This window comes from Branchiostoma lanceolatum, chromosome 5 (genome assembly GCF_035083965.1).
Source record: "Branchiostoma lanceolatum isolate klBraLanc5 chromosome 5, klBraLanc5.hap2, whole genome shotgun sequence".
NCBI lineage: Eukaryota > Metazoa > Chordata > Leptocardii > Amphioxiformes > Branchiostomatidae > Branchiostoma > Branchiostoma lanceolatum.
In genome coordinates, this window is record NC_089726.1 from 18,734,215 (window position 1) to 18,744,790 (window position 10,576).

Sequence of the window (10,576 nt, forward strand, 5' to 3'; positions counted from 1 at the left end):
CCTAGGTGACCACCTTTTCAAGACGACCACATGGCCATGACGACCTCGACCGCCACGAATCGAGAGCGCAATCCCTGCACAAGACGACCGCATCATTTTCAAGCATGTGGCGACATCGATCTATCCATAACATGTTTTAATATAAAACGTTTACAAAGATTTTTCAACTACGTACATGTATTGACAAATTTTAACATCATTGAGACACGGCCAATGTGAAGGCAAAGCGCAAAAAGTACTAAAATTAAAAACGTGCAGAAAAAGCTGCTTTAACCCTCATACACCCGAACCTATTTTTGCGACCAAAATGACTGAACGGGGTCAAAGATGACCCCAAAATGTTTTGTTCAGTAAAATCTCCCTTTTCACTTTTTTCACTGATTGTTATCCATACATTGCTTCATCAATGTAAGAGGAATGTTTTGGCATATTCACAACATCAGAAGGACCACGTCTTGAACTATTCCTATTTAGACCGGGAGGGGATTTTTGAGGCCCATGCCAAATTTCATGTTGCATAACTAATGAACAGCTTACGCGAGAGCCACCAAACTTGATGGCTATCATAAAATGTCCTTAACAAAAATTCAAATTGTTAAAGTGAGTTCATCGTTTTTCGTGTTGCCATAGCAACGGGTTTTTGACAGACATATTTTAAAAAATCTGCTAATTTCAGTTCAAACAATGACGTCCCGAGGCTTTGTTGTTACGCTAAATGTATTTTCTTACATTGTTATCATCTTATGTAATCCAATGTAACTCTTATGATTCAACATTGATATTTCATGCTGATTTGAAGACGTCATCCGTCATAATTCGATGGCGGATAGAATCCCATAAAATTACGTCATAATGACGTCATATTACGTCATATCAATTCAGATGTCATCATCCTCTGGCAATTTAGTGGTCATACAATAAGTTGTTCAGGACTTACAGAGGGCAGGTCTCAAAAACAGTACATTATTTTTGCTAGGGCAAAAAATGACCCCAGTGGACTCATCAAAGACTTTCCTATATAACGTCAACAGTATTGTGCCCATCTCCCTAGAAAATTACGAGAGGTTAGAAAAGATGTCAACTGACAAAGTCATGGAAGGAATTTTTTTCAGATGAAACATGTTAAAAAGCAGGCAAAATCCACGCCTGGGGTCAAAAATGACCCCACTCGAGTGTATGAGGGTCAATAAAATCCATCAAACGATAATGAATATAGTAAAAACATAACATGTCGACCGTTGACGAAGCATAACATTCATGGTAAAATTCCTTGAATTATCCATAGGCAGTAGTAGTGGGCAACCTCAAGCCAACCGTACACACTCACGCCACATCTTCAGAAAAGACACTGGAGCCGCATATCCCTGTTTATGATTTTATTCGAGCCCACACCTTAAATTATCCATGTTAGGGATGACACAAGTTATCAGAAGCTAATCTTACATACATGCACATCTATTCTGCATTCTGTGCTTCAGTATGAAAAGTGCCTTAGCTGAAATTTGTACAGAAAAGTATTTTCATAAGACTATAGTTACTAGTTATATATTGTACAGGGAATTACATAAATTTGAACACAAAACCATACATACATGCACATCTATTCTGCGTTCTGTGAATCAGTATGAAAAGTGCTTTAGCTGATATTTGTAGAGAGAAGTATTTTCATAAGACGTATAGTTACTAGTTAAACATTGTACAGGAAATTACATGAATTTGAACACAAAACCATACATACATGCACATATATTCTGCGTTCTGTGCTTCGGTATGAAAAGTGCCTTAGCTGACATTTGTACAGGAAAGTATTTTCATAAGACTTAAGGTTACTAGTTATACATAGATACGAAATTACATGAATTTGAACACAAAACCTTAAAGTTTGGCACAATCATTTCAAACAGAATGGGGGAGACAAATCCTGCATTAAGTGTAAAATGAAGGACCTTCAATTCTACGTTTTTGTATAATACAATATTCTTAATGATCTTATCCTAATCCATGGACTTCTCAACTATCCACTTTGCAATATGTCACATGCTCGTAAAGTTCTCTCGTTCCGATAGAAGAGGCTAGAAATGTATGCCTCTTCTATAGGAGTTCTCATATATCAATATAAGCCAGGCCTCACCGTTGTTCCATACCAACACTCCCACATATGCAGGGTATGTTATCAAAAGTGGGTGTTTTACTCGATGGAAGTCAATAGCCGATTTCTGCAGAACGGGACAGCCACACAGGTCACAACTGTTGTGTTTTTTCTCCTATGAGTTCTCTTGTGTTTGGATAAGTCAAGCTTCTAACACTATGCGAAAGGGGCTGATTTCCGGAAAAATTCGGAGTTGATATATTCCAAGACATGCTTGATATTTGGAATGTGTCCGGACAAGATGTCTGATATTTACCATATCCTGGAATATCCTGAGTCCGGACATGTTTTGTTGCGAATCCGGACGAATAAGACTTTCCTATATTTCAAGATACGCGCCATTGACGTTTCTTGCTTCCGAATACATGACACGCTTCATATTCTGAACATATCCAAGGTAATTATATTCCAGGAATAAATTTTGGACATATTAGGAGTTGACACGTAACATGATATGCCTCATTTCTGGACGATTTTCGGACGACATTCGATATTTACTATATCCGCAAATATCATGATTCAGAAATTGTTCCGAAGCATATCCGGACGGGTAAAAGCTTCCAGTTTTTTTCCGAATACGTGCCATTGGCGTTTCTTGTTCCGTACTCATGTTCAATTCACGACACAGATACAAGAGCTAGAGAGCTAGAGATATACCAAGAATCAGTGACAGTGTTCGGACATATTTGGAGTAACATGACATGCCACATATTCTGACCGTTTCCGGGCAAGGTTTTGGGGGTTCATTTCTGTTGCGTGTCCGGACAAATAAGACGTCTTTTTTTTCAAGATACGCGTCATTGGCGATTCTTGCTGTGATACGGTTCATATATTGTATGTAGGTTTCATTGCAATTGATCAAGGATTATGTCGCCCTTGAGATGATATATTTTGGAAATAAATTTAGACAAATTAGGAGTTGACACGATATCATATGAAACACCTACTCCATCAAAATACTATAGATCTATACTAGTGATAGCGGTGCATTATAAGAAAGTTACATATCCGGAAATATCATGCTCAAAATTTTCTCAAAATACTCCATAGACGCGTAGCAGTATGGGAAAGCTCCATATACGGACAATATCATGCTCCAAATTTACTCAGAATGCTCCATGGAAGCGTTGCAGCATGGGAAAGTCCCATTTTCGGACAAAAACAGGAGGCATTCATGGTCAGAATATGCAATATGCAGTATTACTGTTCGCCGTACAGTGGCGCTGCAACTTTATCATGGTGGCAGCATTCTAGGCAATTTGATGATCCTGTCACCAAGTATCAGGAAGCCAAATTCAACCGAGAATAAAATGCATACAGTAAGTAGACGTAAGCCATTATTTTTTCTTGGAAGGCCCTGTCGGCCAGTACATATACATAATATTATACAGGTGGTGCAGTTTGGGAAAGTCAGGTCGTTGGAACCAGATTTTTCTTAGAACGGATCGGAGCTGAGGCACATAATATATGTGTGTTGGAACATAATATCTGTGTGTTATCTTTGTGCGGATGTAAAGAGTGAGGTGTTGTTGGTGAAACGTCAACCGTGCGACAGTCACGCGTACCACGCGTGTTTGGAGCAGTCAAAGCCCGACAAACAACCGGGTCTATACTGCGCCACCACGATGTTTGCGAATGTGTACAACTTGCAAGGTTTGAACTGGTAAGTACACAATGGATTTTTTTACAACAAAAAAGCTTTTATCGCATGTAACGTTAACCTGACACCGTTAGCTCAACTGCATCTTTCATGTTGCGTCATATCTTGCATCTTTCATCCTAAAAGCGCTGACGGGAGATTCCCCCGAAACCTTACTACCTTCAAATAAATGACATGGATCATCGTTGATAATCTACTCCCATTTTAACGAATGATGTTTAGGGCTGCATGTTTGGGAGTCGTCAACACACATAAAATGCAATTAGCGGCGCGGGCATACAAGCTGAATCAAAAGCCGGGCTCAGGTACTACTGGGCGGGGCCGGGAAACTCCCCAGAACCGCTGAGATCTATTTACACCGGCGGGCTGACTGCTTTGGGCCGCCGAATGAACTCGCCAATGGCCCGATACCAGTCTGACCAGCACAAGCCAAGACATCTTACATTATTATGTTCAAAGTTATTGTATATTAAGGGTAAGACTAGCCTGTCAATAGCCTCTGTCTTTTAGTTATGCAAAACAAGCCTAACATCTGCGTGTAGCTGACACTACAGTTGATACTTAGCAGGCAATTTGAGGCTGTAGTGTTCCCGGGAACGAGCGTTTCGCGATCTTCAGCAGGATGATCCTGTCAGCTGTAACAGATAGAATAGACGACATAATGTATCTTGTACAAAGGTTCCTCAGTAGCTAGGCAGTAAATCTGTAAATAAGCTATATTTATGACTTAGACTGGTGACCAGGCCGTATTCGGAAGCTCATCTGAATAGATTAGTGTTGACCAATAGCAAGGCTAGCTATTGACAGCAGCTAGCTCGTTAGCATAAGCCCGCCGATTTGAACTCAGAAGCTGTCCTGTGAGGCTGTGACTAAGGTTAGTGATCACACGTAGATTAGCTCTCTGTATTTAGTTCGTAAAAATACTAGATGGCTTTAGAATATCCCACATTTCCATCTGTAACTCAACCTTCCGTAATCGTAACGCTCTAGATTATTGTGTATCCTCCTGTAGGCCTTAGTAGACTTGGCTTGTATAGTACAGCATATAACCAAGGAGGTTAATTTAACCTCCTTGATATAACACAGAATAAACGCGTGTTAGCTTGTTTTCGGCCCGTTTCTTTGCGTAGCTAGTTAACTTTTCCCGGCTGTTTTTGTGCCGTACGAGTGTTGTTGCTTTTCCTGTACTACCATATTCTTTGTCCTGCTGTTTTGCCCGCAGTTTTCTGCATGTTTTCCGTTTCCAGCTGTGGTACTAGTATAGCGTGGGGTTCGCGTCCGTTTTTTCACACCGCATAATTGATTGGACCTCGCCGACATCGCGGTCGACGATCCGTCTCCGTCCCTTTGTCCAGCTGTGCGCCTTAATTCCGGGCCATTGTTTTTTAAAGAAGACCGCTCTCTCGGACGCCTTGACTTGCAAATTGATTTCCGTAATTTTGATAATAATAGAGGCTGCATTGTCCTTCTAGCCTCTACCAGGCTCCGTCCTATCGTTGGGAAAATAGTAGAAATCAGCCGAGGTACTCCGCTATACAGGGTAGGTCCGCTATACAGTAAAGTTCCATTTCGATGGAACTCTATTTCTTTCAATTAGAATGGTAAAGTAATATGTATCTCGGTTTCTTTGCACTAGAGGATCAATAGAGCAATTTTAATGACACAAACATTCCGTCATGGGGGGGGGGGGGTAAACACAAAATTCCAGGAAATCGTGCACCTATGAAGAAATTGGTTTGTGTCGTTCAAAATCGTCAGTGTAACCCTGTCCAGGTGCCCGCCATGTTTAATAATAAGATTTTTTTCTGTACCCACTCTGCTGTTCAAGCCCCGAGTTCGGGTGGCAGGGGACGTCTTGGACAGAGAAGAATATGACTACCTGAAGTCATCCGGACATCTTTACATGTCCGATGAAGTCAGCGATGAGGATGACGAGTCATCGGTGTGGGTCCAGCCACCCGCCTGGCGGGCGGACAAGTTAACGGACATAACGCGAAGGTTCCAGGCGGCCCTAGACCAGAATAGGAGAGACAGGCGCCTGCCCTTCTCCAACAAAGAGAGAAAGCAAGGGGAGGAGTTTACAGACAGATGTCCACCATCCAGCAGGGCTGCACAGGGCTGTGGCTTCCAGGAAGAGGAAGGCGCGGAGGGAGAGGAAGGCGCGGAGGGAGAGGAAGGCGCGGAGGGAGAGGAAGACACGGAGGAAGAGGAAGACAGCGACTGAAGCTAGGAGTTGTGATGATGAATGCTGACTGGTTTATACAACTTATAAAACACACCACATGGCAGCCCTAAGGCTGAATTGGTAGGCTTTTTGTCAACAATAAAAGAAGCACATACTTCATCATCAAAACGTCACATTCCACTATTTACTATCGCTGCTTAGCAAGTTGACCATATACTAGTACGAAGATATGACTTTTTGTATACCTCACAGTGTTGGCTTTAAAAGTTTGTTGTAGTCGGTTTTTACTATCAAAGTTTAGCAAGCTGACCCGTAGTACTAGTACGTAGATAAGACTTTTAGTATATCTCACAGTGTTGGCATTAAATGTTTGTTGTGGTCGGTTACTCGAGCGAGTCTTTCTGTCGGAGATCATCTCACGGCACAGTGGGAACCAGTCCCTGAAGGTCGGGGATCTCAGTAGAGAGTGTGCAAAGTTTCTGCATAGTTCCTCACGTCTTTGTGATAGTGGTGTTAGTGAGAGTTCTCCAATACAACTTGCATTTGATGATACTTCTGTTTTGCACTCGTGTATTTATTTGCCTATTTCTTTGGTGTGGTACTTCTGTTATACTTAGTTCGTGCAGTATATTATTCTATGTGTAAAGAGTTAGGAATTCAAAACGTATTATAATGTATGAGGATTATTTTCTCTCCCAAATAGTCCGAAAATGTAACGCCTACTAGAGTTTCTGAAAGTAGTGTTACGGTCCGATTCTTGGTTCCGAATATCCTCAGTTATATGTAAACCTTCCGGAGCGTAACAGCTTCGAACGCGCGGTCAGAAGCTATGGCATATTCCGAACGTATTTTGTCTTAAATGAGTCTGAAACTGGAAGTCCGGATATTATGAAGAATATTGTGGTCCCGTTCTTGACTACGGAAATCATCCGAAAACGTAAGGAAGTTGAGTCGTGTTTTTGTCCGGATTTATCCTAAAGCATTACCAATTCGGACGTATATGTACTTAAAAATGTCCGGAAATCACCATCTCTCGGACAGTCTCGGGAATCCAGATATGAGGAGAAGCGTTACGATCCGATTCTTCGTTCGAATATCCTTAGTATATGTAACCTTTCCGGAGCGTAACAGCTCCGAACGCGGTCCGAAAATATATCATAGTCGGAACGTGTTTTGTCTCAAATGACTAAAAAAAAATGTCCCATTACTGGAAATCCGGATATGAGAAATAGTATTATGTTCCCATTTTGGACTACGAATATTTTCAGCGTTTGCAACCTTTCCGGATGGTGGTAACTCCGAACGGGCTCCGAAAATATGACGTATTGGGAACGTGTTTTGACTCATTTGAGTCCGAAAATATTCCATTACTGGAAATCCGGATATGAGAAATAGTATTATGTTCCCATTCTGGACTCGAATATTATCAAAACACGTAAGGGCGTATCGTCCGGATATTGCCCGGATATGTCCTAAAACGTTCCCAGTCCGGACATACACAAACGTTCAAATGTCCGGAAATAACCCCCTTTCACACAGTGTAAACTGTCCTGTACCCACACTCCCTACACGTGGTTTCTCACCAATATGATTTCCTTGATGGCTGTCCAAGTCGGATTTCTGGGATTCACAACAGTCACACATGTGGAGTTTCTCGCCAGTATAAGGTCTCAGATGTCTGCATATATGGAGCTATGAGCTGTCCTGTACTAACACTACCCACACATGTAGGTTTCTCACCGGTATGTTTTATTACTCGATGGTGATCCAACTGGGATTTCTGGGCAGCAGAATAGTCACACTGGTCACACTTGTAGGGTTTCTCTCCAGTATGAGTTCTCATATGTCGGGATAAGTGAGACCTCTGAGCTGCCCTGTACTCACACGCTCCGCACTTGAAGGGTTTCTCTCTAGTATGAGTTGTCATATGCTGGGATAAGTGAGACTTCTTAGCAGCTCTATGCTCACATTCCCAACAGATGAAGGGTTTCTCTCCTGTGTGAGATTTCATGTGGTCCGATAAGTTAGACTGTTTAGCTGTCCTGTACCCACACTCCCCACACATGTAGGGTTTTTCTCCTGTGTGAGATTTCATATGGTCGGATAAGTGAAACTTATGAGCTGTCCTGTACTCACATTCCCCACACATGTATGGTTTCTCGCCAGTGTGATTTACTCGATGTTGCTCCAAATTTGATTTCTGGGCTGCAGAATAGTCACACAGATCACACTTGTAGGGTTTTTCTCCAGTATGAGTTCTCATATGTATGGATAAAGTAGAGCTCTGAGCTGTCCTGAACCCACACTCTCCACACATGTAGGGTTTGTCACCAGTATGCGTTCTAGAGTGTCGAGCCAAGTGAGACTTCTTAGCAGTTCTGTACCCACACTTCCGACACATGAAGGGTTTCTCACTGGTGTGTTCTTGCTCTTGGCATCCATAGTTGGAGTCTGCCATATCTTTGATCACTTATCTGAAAGATCAGCATTTGAAAAATTTAGTCACAATCAGTATTGTGGGAATAACTTACATGTACTTATAATACCTGTGTTATCGTAACAGTACATCAATGTTACAACATAAAGTAACAATGTGCTAGCTAGCTGTCAGTATGAACAAAACACATCTACAGTCCACCGGCTGGGTTGAACCACCATATATGGAGAAAATTTACCTCATGAGCTGCAACATCATGCATAATTTGAAGCTTATTGAGTAGTCTACAGTCCATCGGCTGGGTTGAACCACCATATATGGAGAACATTTACCTTCTAGTTTCAAGAGCTGCAACATCATGCATAATTTGAAGGTGATTTGAGTATTTTGTGAAAATGGTCACCGTGCCCTACTGCAACTTAACATCTATAAGAGACTCAGAATGGAGGTTTGTCACACACACACACCCTCCCCAATGACTGACAGGCTTCAAACACCTTTGTCACATTGCGTACAGTAAGCGCGCGTTTCAAACACGGAATACACTGTTATTCTCCAGCTATGCTGCAAGTCTAGCCTACAGAGAGCAATGTGGCTGTGTATCCAGCACAAGCAACAGTATACATTGTACACACACACACAGACACACTGTACATTGTATGCAAATGCAATTACTAGTACAAGCACATACATACATGCGCAGTTTGCACACTCACTCTAAGTGTGAGACATCTGTTTTGAAGTAGATGTTGTAGTATATGGAGGCCAGCCACCACCCCTACCCCAAGCAATATGATCGCCCCAAAAGACCTTTCAAAGAGGGCGTGAGAAGCCGATACGCAGACAGATTTGTTTTGGTCTTTGGAGTTTTTTGTATAGTTATAGGTTGTACTCTAAACTCAAACTTATTGGATTTTCTTATTTCAGTAGTCCACCCTACTATAATTTTTACCGCGCCGCGTCAAAGCCAGTCACCTTTTGATCCTATCAATAGAAAATCCCATCAGCTGAAAGCTGTGTTCTGCTATTACATTTCTGTCAACATTTTGCCCCCCTCCCCATGAGCTAGTCAGTAGGCCTATAGTACTGTTTAGGACGGAATCAAGCCAGAAATCAAATTGATATGTTTTACCTTACTTTATCCCGCCCTTCAAAACTCACCAAAACACGACAGGTAGATTAAATCGATTGAAAGACGTGGCCTGGCCGATGCTTTTTCTCCCAGAGACGCAGATAGCTCGAGTGCTCGGAATCAGTGACCCGTGTGGAGGTCAGTTGGGGTCAACAAAGGTGCCAAATTATACCTGATTATCCACTGAAGATAACATATGTTCGCCATGCCAATTCAGTCATGTCAAGTCTGGTCCTACTGTCATGACTTTGACGAACACACACGAATATAAATTTGTATTTGCCTTTCAAGCATACATTCTGCAAAATTGAGGTTCCTCCTTAAATGATATTTAGAGTTTTGACCAACAGATTATTTTGTCAGCAAAAATAGGTATATTAATAAGCCCATTCACGGTTCCGACTACGCATATGCAGTGTCAAAGGTAAAGGCCCCTGAGACGTGAACGAAACCTGTCTCGACATTGGTATGCAAATCTAGACAATGTCGACGAGACGACAACTGTTTACGAGCCAGGGGCCTTCACCTTTGACACTGCACATGCGTAGTGGCAACCGTGAATGGGCTTATATGAATGGGCTGATTATTGCCGAAGGCAGTCCCATCAGATCTTGGGCCCAGTCAGAAACAGTCTCGATTTTGCACCGGAAGACTATTGCGAGATAACTGATTTTTTTTCACAAATTTCAGTACAGTCAAACCTGCCTAGGCGACCACCTGGCCATGGCGACCGCGACTCGAGAGCGCAATCCCTGCAAGTGACGACCGCACCATTTTCAAGCATGAGGCGACATCGGATTTTGCTGTCTATGACGGAAAAGATCTTAAGACCTTGACGGACAAAAAATTTATTGAATGACATCGATCTATCCATAAAATGTTTTGATATAAAACGTTTAGAAAGATTTTTGTAACTACATGTATTTACAAATGTTAACATCATTGAGGCAATGCCAGAGTGGAGGCAAAGCTTCAAAAGTACGGAAACTGAAAACCTGCAGAAACAGCTGCTT

The 10,576-nt window shown here is 42.0% G+C and overlaps 1 protein-coding gene across 2 annotated transcripts; it reads right to left on the bottom strand.

Moving 5' to 3' along the window:
- Positions 1-1,289: 1,289 nt before the first annotated feature.
- Positions 1,290-9,869, bottom strand: LOC136435571 (endothelial zinc finger protein induced by tumor necrosis factor alpha-like). Of its 2 annotated transcripts, none has more exons than XM_066429189.1 (3): positions 9,593-9,869; positions 7,541-8,468; positions 1,290-2,305 (listed from the first exon to the last, which is right to left on the bottom strand). In XM_066429189.1, the coding sequence occupies exon 2, from the start codon at positions 8,450-8,452 to the stop codon at positions 7,631-7,633; it is 822 nt and encodes a 273-aa protein (XP_066285286.1). In that variant the 5' UTR covers positions 8,453-8,468; positions 9,593-9,869; the 3' UTR covers positions 1,290-2,305; positions 7,541-7,630. The 2 variants fall into 2 exon arrangements, with proteins under 2 accessions (XP_066285286.1, XP_066285287.1); XM_066429190.1 differs by having other exon boundaries at positions 9,564-9,869.
- Between the last annotated feature and the right edge of the window lie 707 nt (positions 9,870-10,576).